Here is a 19137-nt window from a genome sequence, read left to right on the forward strand (position 1 = left end):
AAAGCAAATATGATTTGCTTGAAAAAAAAGTACAAAATGCAAAAATGTCATTAACCAGAAACATATATAATTTTCCTTTAACTTTGCCGAACATTTTTTCTCCTTACATCTAGCGTCAATATAAATATAACAAGTTTTTTTAATCTGAAAATATTTTAGTTTTATATTGCGGCACCCGAAAATTATATTTAGTTTCGATCGTTTGCTACAGAAAATTATACTTTTATTTAAGAAACAATAATATTTAAAAAAAACTGTTTTAAAAAATTTTCTGTCCATATAGTATAATATGTCCATGGTATATTCTATATGGATTCTGACATTTCGCCGCGGGAAATCGTTTTTGTTCTTTCAATTTTGACTCATTTAAACTGTCAAAGCTTTCAAGGCAAACAAAGTAGGTGAAGGAATTATTCGGTCATTGTCTAAGCTCTTAAAGCTTAACAAAACAAAAGGTATTTCTTAATCTACCATATGTTAACTCTTTAAAACATTTTTTTTATAAATATAATTTAGTTTACAATTTTTTCACTGCATGTCGTGTACCTAAATTGAAAGTTGTTCCAGCACAAATTTTTGTGCAGCTTCATTTTAATCGGATTGACAACACTATTTAACAGGTAAATAATTTTGAATTTGTATACAGATTTTAGTTTAATTTTTCTACTTGTCTTGTCATGTGTTTAGCGTGCAACATACGTAGTTCATCTACAAATATAAATAAATTTTAAACTTTGTGTTTTTTCAATATATGTTTGTTGTTTCGCAGGCGGCTTAATTTTTATACCCAGAAAACAATTTTAAAAGAAACTGCATATGAAAATGTTTCCTTCTCATTACATTGAACTAGTCAGTGTAAGAAGAAAAATTGCTAAAATGTGCTTCACTAATTGAAAATAATTTCAGTACTGCAATAAAAATTTGGTAGTGGACTATCAACTAGAGAAAGTACCTTTAAAAATCTTAGGACAATATATAAACCTGAATAACTGGCTCACGTTTAAAGATTGGTTGGAAGTCTACGACAAGCTGCATACAATATTATATAAAAAGCATAATGAACCAAATGATGAGCCTCTTACCAATTTTACAAGAGAAAATTATTTGATTTGTAATAATAGAATCAAAATTGAAATTGTGAAGGAAAACTTTGTAAAAAACTTTGCTGAAATTTTTCAAGTTGAAGTTGAATATTTCCATTCTTTTGTTGTTAGAATTTATATTAGCCTCGAAAACCAAATTAAGGTCGGAAGCAACTCTTCGTTGCTAAAAAACCAAAATAAGGTACAAAGCGGTTTTAAAGCTACGAAAAAGCTTGATTTATCTTACGAGCCTTATAATCCCATTAAAAACAAACTTAAGGATGAAATTGTAGATATGGAATTTGTTAAGTATACACCTTCGCAAATATCTCAAGAAGAACCTTACACTCCTCAATTACTTTTTAACAAAGCTGAAAGTATTAGCCCAGATTTATTATCTCCCCAAAAGTCTTTGAAGAAGCTTGAAAAATATCCGGTTTATAAAGCGTCTCCAATTTCTTCAGGGGAAAACGATGATAATAGCGAAGTGTCAGATAACCAAAAATGTCAATATACCCAAAAGAAACGAAAAAGATTTGATGATCCCAAAAAACATGAAGAGCATAGAGAAACTAGAAGTCACAAACGGTCTGGTTTAAGGTCAATATTTGAAAATAAAGAGAAAAACTATGTTATTTCGAATAACCCTAACAAAACTATAAAATTTATTGGTGCAGAAGTATTATCATGCAAAGAAAAAGAATTATTTGGTTCCGACGATTCTGAATTAGAACTAGAATCTAAGGTTAGAAAACCGTCAAAACCGGTCAAACATAAAATTGGTATAAGTAGTAAAAAAAAATGTTGGCAAGAAGACAAAGTTATGGCCTTTAATAAAAAAAATGGAGCAAAATTGAGTAACGAATGTTTATCTTCTTTGAATGTAATGGAAAATTGGTTAAGTACTAATAAATTTCAACAGTGTGACTTTAAGGAAACAAAAGCAAAATATAGTTTGCTGGGAAGAGGAATTATAGAAAGTGCTATTTCTGAATCACTTCTTATTTCTGCTGAAGAACGCATATTAAAACGAGAAACTCATACCAGAGATATTCAAGCCATTAAACAATTAAATAATGTCATTAAAAATGTCGTAAAAACACAAAAAGCAATCGAAACTAAAACATTAAACCATTTATCGGTCGACAACGTATTAAGTACTTTTCCTAAATATAAAATAATGCTGGACAAGCATTTTGATAACTTCAAATTGCGACCACAACGAGACATTCCGAAGATAGAAAATTTAGATTACATGGCTTTACAAAACTTTGTACCAGCGAAACATTTGCTAGCAATGTGTACTTATCTACGAGAGATGTATGAATCAGAGAAAGGTGTACCTCAGTTTACCGAACTATACATGCTTTTATTAGTTCCAGAGTGGGTATTGGCAATTTTTATGGAAGAGTACAAAATGGACCGGCAACAAGCTCTGCAACAAATAGTAGATCAAGAGGAAATAAATTTTCCAACACAAATATCTTAAATGATTCAAAATTCCTTTAAAGAGTTCTATGTATATAGAACTCTTTAAATATGTATGAATATATATATGTATATATATATTCATATATATTAAATATGTATGAATATATGTATGTATTGATTTCGTGCATGTATATACGTGAATAAGTATGTATAGCCATTGAGTATTTTTATCAAACGGTTTTTGTATCATACAAGATTTTTGATATAAAAGAAAGCAGTGAAAATAGATACATACATACATATATCAAAATACTTTATATAATTTGTTGGGCAACGAATTTGATTTTAAATATATACTCACACTATACTATTTTGGTTTCAATATTGTTTTCTGATAAATTGTTATAAAAAATTTTAATAAAATGTTCAATAAACTAAATTCTTCATGAAATAATAAAAATTTATTACAATTACATTAAAATTAGTACCATTATTAGGTTTCAATATAAAACAGAACAAAATGCAATTATGCAATTATATTTATTGAATTAAAAATGTTTAATTTACAACTTGTGAAACACATAATGCATGCATACAGGGAGAGTTAGTAAAGAGTACAATATTATATAACACTGTTTAGGGCATCAAAAATGGTTAAAATTGATCTTTGAAACTATTTGCCAAAACTCAACGGTTTCCGAGATACAAGGATTTTACCGAATTTTCACGAAATTTTTACTTACACAAGCTTTCTTGCTTATAACTTCCCTTCTAAAAAAGATAAACGCTTCAAATGAACAGTGTCTGAAAGGGCTAGTAAAGAGCTTGAAAGCAACATTACTTGATATTGTATTTTATGTACTTTCGGAAGACAAATTTTTCCCAATTTGTATTTTTTTAATTTTTTTTCCTACAATTTTTGTAAAAGTTTCAGAAACTAAATTTTTTTGTTACAGAATTTTGGCCCTTTTCTTAGGCTTTAATTTTAGTCCTCAAACGATAAAAAATCTTTTACGGTACAAAGGATATAGCACAAATACCATTTCTATGTCAAGGTTTTAAGGGCCTTAAAAAAATGTGAAATACCGAAAAAGATAAGCGGTTATACCAAATTTATAAGAAACACTTTGCAAAGCATAGGTATCTCAACTTAGGCCTTGCTTAATTAAATTTAAGAAAGGTAACAGTATCCTCTATTTTCCATCACTCTCATCTGTTAAATTTCCAGTCTTAATCGTTTTGTAAAATTTGTGAAACAAAGGATCAAGAAATTATCTTTCTAAGTCTTTCTTTTGGTGGACTAATTTTTGCTTCTTCTTCAATTTGGATTATATTTTGAAAATCTAACTACTTAACGCCACGTCCTAAAATATGTGAAAGGGTTCTTTGCTTAAACTGTTTTTGTGAAATATTTTTCCAAAGTCAATTATTTGAAATCTTTATTGTGTCTCTTTCCATTTAAAAGAATTTCAAAAAGTATTTCAATTAAAAAAAGTCTTCATTGTACAACGAATCTGATAAGGTTGTGCCAATAAATAAAGTCGTATAATGAAGATATTTAATGATAAAGTTGTAGATGAAGATATTTCGTTCTTGTCTCAAACACTTGGAGACCATTAGTTTCATCAAATCGCAGTGCTTTATAAATATCAAAGCAAGCTTTATAAATTTCAACCTTATACGCTTCATATTGTAGATTATATTGCATGTGACAATTACGTTCTCCTAAAATGCTGGTATGTTTTATCTTGCATGTTTTTGTTTCAGATATGCCCATTAACGAAGCCATCTTTAGAAAAATGTTCTCGTCCACGATAGGACTCGGAAGTCAGCTTTTGCTTGTTAGAAATCTTACAGCTGCAGTTTTTGCGACAAAGGAAACTTGCTTGCCTTGTCAAGTTATATATTCATTTCCCAAATTTCTATCGTCGAATACCCTTTTTCTTGAATATTTTTTTAGTTTGTTTTGCTTTAAAACCGAATTTTTTATATATTTTTTAACATCTTTTTCTATTTCAATGAGCCCATCATTTACGTCAGATCCTGAAGAATTTTTTTAGAAATTTTAAAATCAGGATCATTAATATAGTCATCATAACCAAAGTCAACAGTTTTAAAACACTTTGAATTCGATATGTTAATTTTAAATACATTGCGTTATCTTTAACATTCGCTACAATCATTAAAGTTCTCCTAACAAGTTCCAAAATTTTTAACGTTCATTTATTCATCGTACATAAATTTTATGTTGGATTATTTTTGCCTTATTTAAAATTTCCAACATTAACACATTTAAAAGCAATAATAAATAACTGTCTTTGTAAAAAATATATTTTAAAAATAACAAAAATATTATAAATATTTGAAAATCGAAGAAACTTGATCTCATGGAAATGAGTAATAACGAGAAAAAAAATAGAGTTGACCTTGTCTGTGATACCCGTACGAATTTGTTATCATATGTGCGAATAACTAATGTGCCATAACTAACTATGGGGCAGACTATGACTTTAAGTTGCCGTATTACCATATTAATTTATGCAAAATTTCAGTACTATGTGTTATTCAAAATACTGGTTGTGCCAAACTACTATTGATGTTGTATGGCAGCTACCAGAAAGAGCCAAGAAATTTTAGCGAATTTTATCAAGCACATCGGCCCTACTAATATACTCACTTGTGTGAAATCTCAATATCACAGCTTTTATAGTTTCTGAGATATAGTCAAATAACTTTTGAAGTTGTATGGCAGGTACCAGAAGGAGCCAGGTAATTTCAACGACTTTTATGAGGCACATTGGCCCTACTAATATATTCGTTTGTGTGAAATTTCAATACCATAACTTTAATAGTTTCTGAAATATAGTCAAATAACTTTTGAAGTTGTATGGCAGGTACCAGAAGGAGCCAAGTAATTTCAACGACTTTTACCAGACACATCGGCCCTACTAATATATTCACTTGTGAGAAATCTCAATATCACAGCTTTTATAGTTTCTGAGATATAGCTAAATAACTTTTGAAGTTGTATGGCAGGTACCAGAAGGAGCCAAGTAATTTCAACGACTTTTATGGGGCATATTGGCCCTACTAATATATTCGTTTGAGTGAAATTTCAATACCATAACTTTTATAGTTTCTGAGATATAGCCAAATAAATTTTGAAGTTGTATGGCAGCTACCCGAACCGGTACCCCGATCATGCTCAATTTAAATAGGGTTCTGGAACTTACTACAATAAATCATTTGTGAAAATTTGGTGAACTTCGCTCAATTAGTTTTTGAGTTATCGTTCGGACGGACGGACAGACAAAGCTAAATCAACTCAGAATTTGACGCTGATCAAAAACATACACTTGAGTCTATATCTAACACCGTTATTTCTTAGCGTTTAGTATGGGTATAATCGGAAAGTAATCGATGCAGCCTCGATGAGTAAACATGTAAAAATTATGTACAAAAATGCATCAATAAGGCAATGCCTTAAATCAAAGTATATCTACTAACAAGTAGTTCGACTCTCCGTTTACATCACACTAATGCAATCATTCACCAATATTTGTATACAAAAAATTCCCTTAGTTAAAAGAGTTAAGCAGCATACCTTGTTATTTTCATTTTTATACACATAAGAATTTTTGGGAGAGGGAAAGAGTACGCAATAGATGTCAACCTGCTTTTTTATAATGTATTTTGAAAGGCGACACTTTATTATTTGCTCGTATATAAAGTATAGGGAAAAATATTAAGAATTTTAAAAGCGACACAATAATTTCTTTAATTCATTCCAGTACAAGGTGGCAAAAAAGGTGTATTCATATTATAAAAGCGGAGCGGAAAAAAAGTATTTAAAAAAAACTATTATAATTTATATGAAAAATAATAAAAATAAATTTTAAAAAGTCGTACAATATTAAAAAAAATTTTAAGTAGTGGTGAAAAAAAAAATTTTTTTATAATAATGAGTAAACATTATTTGAAGTGTTTGGGATGTAGTATTGTGTGTGAGGCAAAAAAGCCGACACGAAAATTTCATTTGTTGCCAAGAGATGTGGAGAGCTTTGTTCTTTTAAATGAATCGGTAATAACTATATTTCATAAAGTAATCAGTGTGCATACACCTTTTTTTCACCTGATACTGTGTATCTACTGTACCAGGTACATGCATGTGTACAATTTCATACATGAAATTTCAAACTCTTTTGCTTTCATGAATTTTTTACCTAACTTTAAAAAATGCAAAATAAATTTTGTTATTATCAAAACAAAAATAACAAAATTTTTACCTAACTTAATTTAATTTTATTTCAGTTCAATGTTTTTGATACACTCGTTTGTTTACAATATTTTGTTTCTTTCTTGCCTACACAACTCTTATTACCATCTATTTCTAAAAAAAATTGGAATATTTTAAGAATTTGGAAGCAAGATGCAAACGAAAACTAACGGAATGGAACGAGTCGAAATACTTATTATTAGATATACATACTTTGGTATTGCATATGCATTATTTCGTATGTCGTTCAATTTTATTTGTATTGTGTAATATTAATACAGAAAGAAATGAGAAAAAATATAAAATGTATATCAATTACCAATTGTGAATAAAATATGTATATGTAGTATTTTTTTGTTCAATAATACAGTTAGACCACAAAGGCAAAACAATCATCAATCAGATACATGGCAATATTACATTTGTATATGGGAACTCCGTTGGTTGAAAAAAGTATTTGTAGCAAGTAAATCACGAAATTATGTACAAGGTTATCTGTTAAATAAAAGAATTCATAACTAAAACATGGGATATTTGGGTAATTAGAGCAGTGATAATAAAGGTAATTTGTGCAGATATTTTATATTTTGGGTTAAAAAATACAATTATTTTGCTTGTCACTTGTAAGATTTAATTATGATTGGAGTAAATAAGTTTAAAACCATGGACATGAAGTATTTACATTATATACCACATAAAATAATATGTTATTATGTTAAAATATTATTTATTATAAAAAAAAACAAAATATTCTATTTTGATTATACATATATTATTTCAAACACTAAACGCTTAATTTTGATGTTTTGTTCTTATTTGCAAGTGTTCCAAGAGCCTAACTCAACTTAAGAAACCTTATGAAATATAATTATATTTGCAATAATCGGCTAACTCGACATGAATTTAAATAACCAACAAATATTATTTTACACAAACGGCTTAAATCGAATTAGTACTTGAATAAACTCAAAATTCATTTTACAACAAAAGCCTTACTTGATATAAGCGGTTATAAAAACTCATACATATAAAAAAATTTGTCATTAATTTTGATTTGCAATAAGAACCTATCTCGAAATAAGTGATTTGTCAAAAACATAAAAAAGATGTTTTATGCTCTTAACTCGATTTAGGCGAGCAGTGCAAGTCACGGCTGACAGAAATACAGGTCTGGACGCTAGGAGAGAGGGACAGTTCACAGCTGACAAATTTACACCTATTCTTATGGGATCTATAGACCCGTATGTTCGAAGGGTATACTAAATTTGCCTTACGGTTTGTAACGCTAAGAAATACGGTCTAAGATATAGAATTAAGTGTATGTTTTTGATCAGTGTCGAATTCTGAGTTGATTTAGCTTTGTCTGTTCGTCCGTCCAAACGATAAATCAAAAACTAATTGTGCTAAGTTCACCAAATTTTCACAAATGATTTATTGTAGTAAGTGCCTGAACCTAATTAAATTGGATATAATCGGGGTACCGGTTCGGGTAGTTGTAACTCGTATATATTCTCACATGGTATAACAAATTCGTACGGGTATCACAGAGCTGACACGGTCAACTCTATTTTTTCTAGCTTTAATATAAAAATTTTTAGGTTTTAGTCAACTTTTCATATAGAAAACTCGAAATGAAAATAGGCAAAAATCATAATTTTTGCGAAAAAACAACAAAAAAAATTATTCTTCAGAAATGTCATTTTGACAAAAATACATATGCATTTAAAAAAAAACATTCACAAAATAAGGTTGGGTCAAACCAGTGATTTGTATTGTAGCACTTTTCCTTCAACAAGCGAAAATATAGCTTTTAAATACAGTTTATGTGTACCTACTACTGTCTATGTGTACCTACTATCAAATAAAATTACTTTCATTCATAAGCGAAACTATTTCTTGGATTGCATAAATTTAGGATGACCAGTTTATGCAGTCTTTGAAATAAAACAAAAATTAATATAAAGGGAGATGAACATAATGATCGATTTTAAGGGTTAATTACGTGAGTTAAGAAAAATAATTATATTTTTTATTGCCATGGAATTTACGGTTAGCCTTTTGTGTTTATAAAAATTTGAAAAAGCTTGCGAATTTTGCGTTTATAGAAATTTTGCAAATTTTAAGGCGCCATAACTTGAGATGGGGTTGAGATGGAAAAAAAATTTCCTCCAACGAAATGAGCTACTTATTATTGTTTAAAAGCGGCTAAATTTCAGGGTCCTACAACCTGGGGTCTAAAAGCAATCCGACATCAAAAATATCAAAAGAAAAACGGATTTTAGATAACGATAAAATTGAACGTCCATTTTGTTTTTTTAAAGTTTAACTATAGTATTCCGCGATAGGAAAAGCAAGCCACTGCCTTTTTGCGTTTGCAAAATTTGAAGAATGCCTGTGGTTTCTCTGCAATAAATAGTTAAAATATGGCATTTTTAGGTTTTTTGGGGAGAATAGCTCCTAGAGGGGGAGGGAGCTTTTCCATTCAATTAAGTTTCTAGTAAAAATCTATGCACATATTAAATTTCAGCTTTCTACCATCAAGACGATCAGAGTGAAAGTAATAAGCACTTCTTTTCAAAAAATTTTTGGAAAAGTGTTAAAAAGCAGCGTCCACGCCTTGATTTTTTGTAATGTCAAGGTGCAAGTGCACATAGTTACCATTTCGAGTTAGGTTATGTGTGTATTTGCCAATAATTTCGGCTACAATATTCGAAGAACCACCAAATTTTGTGAGCAAATGAAACTCAAAATGGAGAATTCGCTCATTTTTATAAATGTAAACATATCTCATTTTTGTTTTACTCGAGTTAGGCGGCTTGTGCTTGTAGCCACTGAACTATAAACAAAGAAGCAAAAAAATAGCTAAAAAGATAGTAGAACACTGTATACTTATATGGACCTATGATAACTATCCTTACGGGTAAAAAAACTGAACATAAAAATCAAATTATGAAGAAAATCTGTAGTTTAATGAATATAGAACATAAATCCTGAACTGCGTATCGTCATGAAACGTTGGGTTCCGTCGTAAGAAATCATAGAGTTTTAAATGAATATCTAAGAGCATATACAAATGACAAAAAATGTTGGGAGGAATACTTAACGTATCCTACTTTACCCTTTATTATAACATTACTCCAAATACGGTATTCACAGGGAAATTCTTTCCATTTGAATTGATATATGGTAATTTTCCCATAACTCAAGAATTTATATCTAGATGATAAAAGTAGTCCTTTGTACGATTTTGATAATTATTCTAAAGAATTGAGGTTCAAATTACAAATTCTGCACAGAGAGGCACAAAACCTCTTAAATAAATCAAAAAAAATAAATAAAATAATCTATGATAGAAACATCAAAAACGCTGAATTCCAAATAAAAGATAAAATTTTATTAAAAAAAGTAATTGGAATATATGCTTCCTTTCTTCTATGGCAGTCCTTGTTCTTCTGTGATCCATTCTTTCTCTTCCAGTTCACCTTTTCTCCAACTCGGCGGTTAACATCTTGTATTTGCTTGTGTGACATATTTTATTGTCTATTGAGCGCTTGTTGTATTTTTGTTACAAATTCTTCTTTTGTTTCGCCCGATTTTAAATTTCGCACACATATTCGCTTCTTTCTGGAGTTTGCTAATGCGTTTCCGGCCACCAACCTGATTCTTATGTCAGCCGTAAATAGCATATGGTCACTCTGGGTATCTGCCCCTCTCCATATTCTTACATCCAGCATTGATTTCTCCCATCTCCGACTAATAAAGATGTGGTCTATTTGATTTTTAGTTGTTTAATCTGGAGAGACCCAGGTGTGCTTATGTATCAATTAGTTGGAATCTGGAGAGAACCAGGTGTACTTATGTATGTGAGAATATTGTACCGCATGTTACCAGATCGTGTTGTTCACATGCTCCTCTCAATCTTTCTCCTTTGTTATTTCTGGCACCTATGCCATGAGCTCCTATTGCTGGACATACCTTGCTTCAACTTTTGCATTAAAATCTCCCATTATTATTAGAATGTCTGATTTTGAGACGCCACTCTGCCTTGCCGTTAATTGTTCATAGAATTCATGTTTTATTTTGTCTGCTAAGGTTTCTGTTATAGCATAACACTGAACGATTTGCATCTAACGCCCTGCAGAGGGAAGACGTCAATATTTTCCCACCAGATGTTGCAGCTATTTTGCCTATCCCTGACAACTTTGATTTTTTTTTTTTGATTTGTATGTGTGAGTTATGGAATTTTCTTAATTTTTGATTCAAAAGAAAAAAGTGGACAGTTAGAAAGCAAAAATGGTTCCTTTAAAAAAAAATCAAATTAAAAAAGGAAAAAGAAAAATATTTGCGACGGCAGGATATTAATTTGCATGACCACCTTTAGATAAATTATTTATAAATATATGTATATTACTATAAATACAGTTTACTATAAATACACGCAGTCTTTATCGTCGGAACAAAATTTTAAATCGATGAGTGCACAAGCTTGTTTAGACATGTTTGCTATGGGGAGTATAATATTTGATTTTTTTATAATACGTTAATATTGGGATATTTATAAATTTGTATAGACATTTCGATATTTATCTATTTGTACGTTTGCATCAAATTCTCCATAAACTGTAGATTATAGGTTTGTAGATTTGTACAGCGGTGGCAATAGTGCACTGCGATCACGTATAAATGGCTATTGTGCGCTCTCCCCTGAGTGCAGGGTCATGCCCTACAACACACACTCGAGATCCAGCCTCCTGATGGAGTCAAGCAGCTTGTGAGGCCCGGAAAACCGAATCTCCGCTGCCGTGAGAACTAAGCCTTCCAGCGCTACTTATATATTTGATTTTAGCGGTTTATCAAATATATGTACATATATTCCTTTTTAAATAAAACACAACATAAATTTTTTCAAACGCCAAACAAAAAGCTTTATTTTACTAACTTATTTAGAACTAAAATCTTATAATAATATTTTAAAACTGGATTTTTATGTCAACCCTTTCACTATCAAACTAAGACTAAAAAATATGTTATTTAATTATTCTGATCCTTTCTCTTATGGAAAAGATCCTATTTCTTATAATAAAAATATTTCCATAAGTAACTTTACACTATATGGTTTATGATAAAAAAACTATTATACTATTGCATTTGTTGTTGTTGTTATTATTATTGTTCAACAGATTTCTCACATTTACATAGTTGTTCTAAAAATAACTGTATCAGCAAATTATGTGGGAACATCGTTGGACAATAAAAAAAGTGAAAACAAGAAAAAAACCATAAAAAAGGAAAAACAAGAGAAAAAACAGGTTTAAATTATGAAATTTAAGTAAAGTGTTTTTAAGACAATTCTAATTTTTATCCTTATTCATTTTACTGATAAGTTCATCAATAAAATCAAGATTTTGATTTAGTTGTTGTTGACCACATGGCGATTGAGTTTCTTTCATTTAAAAATTCGTGGGAAACGAATTTTTTTGAAAGATTTTCAATAGAATTTGTGACACTTAAATTAGGATGAGGAGTATATATAACTTCTCCCTCCTTCGGAGAAGAATTCTCCTGAATTCTTTTAAATACTTTAAATTTAAATTGGTTAATAACAACAAATACAATTAAGAGTAATATAATAATTACTATAATTATACTTATATTAAGACCATAAGAAAAATTCTTGTGATATTTTAATTCTTCAATGTTTTCAATATTTTTTATATTTTCTAAAAATAATTCATTAAAACTAATTTTTTTTTCAAACTTTTTAAAGTTTTTTTCATTAGGATAATAAAATCTTTCTTCAAATATTTCCTTATTATTAGCAAAAGTATGATCCAACATTTTTAAAGAACAGTTAATAAAGTGAACTAAAATATTTCTGGTTAAAATAATATTTCTGTTATCACAAGTTTGAATAAGTTTTATTTTATTAGCATTTTTTACTAGAGAAACTATTATTCTTCATCTATTTCGAAAATTTCAGTATTATAATTTGTTATTAATTTACAATTATTTTTAAATACATAGTGCTTACTAGCACTCAATTCATTTAGAGTTTTAAATTTTTCATATTTAAAATTACATTTTCAAATACAAATATATTTTCAGTAGGATAGTCTATTTCTTAAAAATTTTTATTTGGCATCGGTATAATAGTTTTTAATTGAACTTCCGTAAATGTTTTAGGAACTTTAATAGCAAATAAGAGTAAATTATTTTGAAATTTTGTAACACCTAATCTAATGTGCTGTAATTTGTAAAAATCTATCTCATATTCTTCTATTTCTTCGTCAGTAAGTATATTAGGATGTAGAATTCCCTGTCGAGCCGAAGCTACATTGTCCTGAATATGTCCGATTTTATCTTTGAGAAATTGAATTTTAAGTAGTAAGTCAAAATATAAATTTTGGTGAATAAGAGGTTCCTTAATGGAATTTAATCTATTTGTAAACAAAATTCTGTCATTTTCAATATAATCCTGTATTATTTCGAAATCTTTTTCGAATTGTTATTAATTTTGATTTAATTATTCACTGTAGAAATTATTTTGTGAGTATTTTTGTCTAAAGATTTAAAATGGTTTTCTATGTCTTGTCTATCCTCTTCGTCCATACTTCCGAACAGCCACTTAGTCACTATTCCAATAGCGTTAACCAATCCTCGTTTTTCACATCGTTTTTGTGGAAAAATAGTTTTCATCTTTTTTGTCAAATTTAAAATTTCTACTTGTAAAATCTGTTTCTGTTTTATATCAATTTCGTCAAGAGTTTGTGAAATGTTGTACAAAATATTTAAAATTTCGTATGGTTTTATTATGTGAATAATTATGTCACTTTTAACAACTATTTCCGTTTTACCTAAATGTATTTCATCGTACCCATTTTCTTCCTTAATTTGATTTACTTCAAGTAACCCCCGACTAAGCGGTATCAATAGTAACATCATTAGTATTGTCTTCCAAACCTGCAAATTTTAAAGGTCTTTTAATATTTGAAACGTGTATATTTTGCAACTTATGCTTTTTAAATTTGGGTTATGCTTTTTAAATTTGGGTCCTTATGTCTTACGGCTTTATAGTTTTTAATAAATCCGATTGACCTGGTTTCGCGATAGCTTTCCCTTTCTTTATTAAATTTCTGTGTAGTTTTCAGTTTTATTTTTGCTAAATTATTCCTTACACTGTCAAAATCTACAGTCCGATTTTGAACATCACTAGGAATATATTTTATAGTCGAATGGAATCTAGAGTTATAGCTGCGAATGGATTGCTGTAGCAATCTCTGTACTGCCTTAATTTTTGTAGATAATTTTAAAATTCTAAATTTCTCAGCTATTGAACTGTGGAATCGCTCTACATCACTATTACCAGTGTGATTATTAGGTTTAGTCAGATGTAAGCTCATTTTTTAAAAATTCTTGTATGTGAATTGCCTTGAATTCATTGTCGGCAACTATTTTATTTCGCTTTCCAAATTTACTAAAATTACTTTCTAATTTGTCAATTAATGTTAACCGATTTTTATTTGGTTAGTGATAGGCCGCACCGAATTTGGAAAACTTGTCAATAACAGTCAAAAAATCATTTTTCATTGTTGTATAAGTGTCAATATGTATTATGTCGTTAATATCATTAGCAGTTTCTGTCAGTCTAAAATTTTGTTTTATAGGTCTTCTGTCATATTTGACTTCCTGGCACAAATCACATTGATTTATTACCATTTGAACTAACTCTAATAAATTTGGGTAATACACGTTACATTTTATATTGTTATAAGCTTCTTGAATTCCAGAGTGTAAGCTCTCTCTCACATGGTAAAGAGATATTTGTTTTACTGCTTCCACTCCTGTATTCAACTCCTGTGCTCTAAAAGAACATCTAACAAACTTTATACCGTTATCATTAGAAAATAACTCAATAAGTTTCTCCTGTACTACGTTATAACGATTATCAGAAAGTTCCGAGAAAATTTCTGTTTTACCTTTTTTCACAAATCCCTTTAGAATTTCATCTAAATTGTCAAAATCATATTCGGCAATGTAGAGAATCCGTCGACCTAATATATTTTCCTGTTCTACACTTTTATTGTTCGTTATTATTATTTGACTTTTATATTTATTAACTTTTTCCTCCATTATAGGAATATGATATAGCAATTCTTCAGTTGCAGAGTGTACAGCCATCGTTACAGTACAGCCTTCATTATTAAAAATGCCACAGTCAGAGCCATCTTCGTTTTTATGCTCTAACTTTTGTACTACTTTTTGTTGCTCTTCAATTACCTTACTATTTATCGTATTATCGTTTTCTATTCTACTCAGAAAATCGGCGACACGATTTTCACTACCTTTTAAATAATCAATTTCAAATTGATGGTTAATAAAAACATCTATATTATTTTCTTGTTTAGGTGTTGTTTTTTCTATATTTTTCACCTCCATGGGCCCAACCGATCCCTGCTTCGGATAATTGCGCTGTTGGCGATATTGGCCCGAATTCATCCGGAGGTTTCCTGACTATTGGAAGTTGAAGGAACCGATCTATGATTGGATTTTTTAAACTCTTGTCTAATACAAGAATCTTCATATTTTCTTTTATTTAATATATCAATAATTTTTAATAAATCGGTTTCTTCATATATTTTATCTAAAAGTATTTCTAGAGTAATTTCTTTACTTGTATTTACAAGGATACTGTCTACATTATCTAAATTAATATAATTTTCTTCTTTATAATAAATTTTTAATTCTTCTGATTTAGCTTTTAAATTTTGAATTTCTAATAAAAGTTCGCTTACCATATTTACTATGATGTTTGTAATTGTTCGGTATATCTGTAATGGTTCGATGTTAGACCTATATCTCCTTTTAAGTGCTTGTTCGATAATTGACCAGTCGTCCGGGTTTTGAATTGAAAGGATGGCGGTCTTAGCTTCGCCTTGAAATTTTTCGTAGAAAATTATCCTCACTATTGATTTTAAAACTTTAGCTTCGGTTGTCAGGGAACAGTAATACTCCACACTGCTTATAAATGAATTTATGGTGATATCTCCAGTTCCGGTGAATGTTGGTATATACCTGACTTCCTTTAGAAGTTGTTGGGAATCACGGCTTCGCTGTTGTTGCAAAGCGGAAGCAAGTTCCTCCAGTTGTTGGTTTTTTTGTCGCAATGTTGCCATTAGGTTTTCAACAGTTACTTCTGCCATTTTATTTTATTATTTTGGATTATAGTTAAAAAATTATTTTAGTTTATTTATTTATTTTTTTTTTTTTTTGTTTTTATTTTATGTTTTTCTGTTACAAATGTTTTAGTGTTTATTAATTTTATAAGTCCAACCAAGATTGCTTGTAAGTGGACAATTAATTTTACACTTTTATTATTATTATTTTGTTTTTTTTTTAAAGTTAATAGTTGTTTTTGTTTATAACAAAATTAATTTTAATTTATAATAATTTTTTTTGTTTTATTATTATTTTTAATATTAAAATTAGCATTTATATTCGATTCATTTACTCTATGAAACCAATCCTACCGTGTTCTGCGCCACTTATATATTTGATTTTAGCGGTTTATCAAATATATGTATATTCCTTTTTAAATAAAACACAACATAAATTTTTTTTAAACGTCAAACAAAAAACTTTTTACTAACTTATTTAAAACTAAAATCTTATAATAATACTTTAAAACTGGATTTTTATGTCAACCCTTTCACTATCAAACTAAGACTAAAAAATATGTTATTTAATTATTTTGATTTTTTCTCTTATGGAAAAGATCCTATTTCTTATAATAAAAATATTTCCACAAGTAACTTTATACTATATGGTTTATGATAAAAAAACTATTTTACTATTGCATTTGTTGTTCTTGTTATTATTATTGTTCAACAGATTTCTCACATTTACATAGTTGTTCTAAAAAGAACCGTATCAGCAAATTATGTAGGAACATCGTTGGACAATAATGTTATATTTTGAGATTTTAAGTAAATTCATATAAAAAGTAAAAACAAGAAAAAAAACAGGTTTAAATTATGAATTTCAAGTAAAGTGTTTTTAAGTCAATTCTAATTTTTATCCTTATTCATTTTTCTGATAAGTTCATCAACAAAATCAAGATTTTGATTTTGTTGCTGTTGACCACTTATAGTGGCGACTGAGTTTCTTTCATTTAAAAATTCGTGGGAAACGAATTTTTTTGAAAGATTTTCAATGGAATTTGTGACACTTAAATTAGGATGAGGAGTATATGTAACTCGCGTCACTTTTATGAGCGAGAGCTTTTCACTCCCCCAGAAGGTGCCTTAGGTCTCCCCATACTCCCACAGAATCTGCAAGGGTCCCCACTTCCCAAGCCTTGCCGACTGAGGTGCACCCAAAGTCTGCAGTAACCGAACAAGACCCCGGTGAGAATTCTCACTTGGTTCTTGCCCATTCTTATAATCTTCTTAAATCAGGCGCCTCCGCTATGCTCTTGCAGAATGATCTAAGGCTTCTGCGGGTAGCCCTGCCATCTGACACCTGCATTACTGTGGCCTCGCCTCTTCGGATCATCCAAACCTCCAGGTTGACCCAGAGACGGCAGATATGAAGGTCTCCTCCTTCCACGGCCACTATTCATTTCGGAAGGTTTGCTTTCCACGATGATCGCCTGCGGGGATGTATAGAGTTTACTCCATCTACCTTGCAAGCCACACTCTTTTTCTCGCTCTTGCAAGGGGTATCACTTGTCGTTTTTGTTCTGTCAAGTTGCTTCCGAACGGTGACGGTGGTTTCCCGTAGCGATTGCTTTTGTATTTTAGCTGTTTTTCCTGCATTCATGTTTTGGTGCCACGAGTAGCTAGGGAAAGGGTAGTCCACTACATCAGGGACCCCATGACGTAGTAAAGTCAAGATATTCTTTGAGGTGACCCGGTATAATAGGTGACTCCGTTCGCGGTAGCCAGTACACCTCCGACTATCAAGTAGTCTAGTAAGCACTGGTCACATAACACCATTGAGTGGAGGGGGAGGGAGGGGACTTATTGAAGGAAAGCTTACATCATTATTTCATGCCAAGGGCATTCTCTTAGTTTTCAGGTCTCACTTTCGACCTTATCCTCATGGTTCCACCTGCCATACACCACAGAATTGGGGTATCCGTCGACAGCGCTCTCAAGTTCTTGACCCTACTTCATCCCCTTCATTACGGCAAGGTGGAATTCGAAGGAGGACTAAAGCTGTAAGTGTTGATGAAGTTGGATAATTCGTACAGTTCCTTGATTAAGTAAACTTTGACGTACTTCATTAGCTCACGCATCTGGGGTTAAATTATTGGGTTTTGATTTTTAAAAAAACCATTTGTAAATAAAGAGACTATTATTTGATAATTTTCGTTGTTATGATAAATTCCTGTTTCAGAGAATAATATATGATAAGCTCTTATGCTGCAGTAATTATCGTCAGAAGAACTTGTTTCTATTACTGCATTTGACACTTGATCACCATTAACATAAAGTATAAATTGTAAAATATCAGAATGCTTAAAATTGTATGGATTTTTTTTCCGTTATCCTGAATAATGAAAACATAGTGAAAGCCATAAACTGTTGTTTGGAATTGTGAAATTTTTGACTTCCACTCTTTTATAATGATATTTAGCCTTTACTTTTCCTAAAACGACATTGAGCGCTTATTACTAGCCACTACCGCTAAGATTTAAGGTTACATATCTCACACTTTAACTGGCTTTTACAATTTTTAGTTACGATTCACCAGAGTCATCCACAAATAAGAAAAAATTTGGTTTTTCTAATGTAGATAGAATTCGACGTGGAGTTTTTCCATGAGTTAAACAACGTTCCTGTTATGACATAGATTTTGACATTATTTTGAACCAATATTGTCAGATCTAGGTATATTCTGTTTATCTAAAGTCCATCCAGTGCACTCTAAATGAGTTGTTGCAGAATCAGTCCATAATTTAAAAGCGATTTACGAGTTATATTAGCTATATAATGATAATTTCCATCTGACGGAGTGATATTTTTACCATTGAGTTGTACAATGCACTGCTTATTTTTAACTACAATGGGTTGTTAAAGTATTTTTAAATTTGAACCCTTATCATTAAGCCACGGCGTTCCATTTTTTTTTTAAATTTACACTATGTTGAAGACCAGTATGTATCGCCATGATCTTATGAAACGAATTCTAGTGCTGAGGGACTATGCAGAGAACTAATAGGATTGTGTGAAACCTCTTGTACATAAATCTAACTCTAATTTCAAACATTCGTTTATTTTAATCAAATCAATCAAATAATCTTGATTTTAATCAAATAATCTTGTTTTTGATTTTTTTTACACTTCT

At 30.1% G+C, this 19137-nt stretch overlaps 1 protein-coding gene across 4 annotated transcripts; it reads left to right on the top strand.

The window, feature by feature from the left end:
* Positions 1–329: 329 nt before the first annotated feature.
* Positions 330–2973, top strand: LOC129606159 (uncharacterized). 4 transcript variants are annotated; one of them, XM_055516298.1, is made up of 4 exons: positions 330–455; positions 517–620; positions 688–855; positions 907–2973. In XM_055516298.1, exons 3-4 carry the CDS (start codon positions 817–819, stop codon positions 2569–2571), a joined length of 1704 nt encoding a protein of 567 aa, XP_055372273.1. In that variant the 5' UTR covers positions 330–455; positions 517–620; positions 688–816; the 3' UTR covers positions 2572–2973. The 4 variants fall into 4 exon arrangements, with proteins under 4 accessions (XP_055372273.1, XP_055372284.1, XP_055372279.1 ...); XM_055516309.1 differs by having other exon boundaries at positions 688–849; XM_055516304.1 differs by having other exon boundaries at positions 770–855.
* Positions 2974–19137: the final 16164 nt, after the last annotated feature.

Source organism: Condylostylus longicornis, unplaced genomic scaffold (assembly GCF_029603195.1).
Source record: "Condylostylus longicornis isolate FDR11 unplaced genomic scaffold, ASM2960319v2 ptg000003l, whole genome shotgun sequence".
Taxonomy (NCBI): domain Eukaryota; kingdom Metazoa; phylum Arthropoda; class Insecta; order Diptera; family Dolichopodidae; genus Condylostylus; species Condylostylus longicornis.

What these genes read in the sequence shown, in the direction of transcription:
- LOC129606159 (XM_055516298.1), top strand. Translation starts at nt 817, where the DNA reads ATGAAAATGTTTCCTTCTCATTACATTGAACTAGTCAGT. An exon ending in ATTACATTGAACTAGTCAGT is followed by an intron (nt 856 to 906) that starts GTAAGAAGAAAA and finishes AAATAATTTCAG; the next exon opens with TACTGCAATAAAAATTTGGT.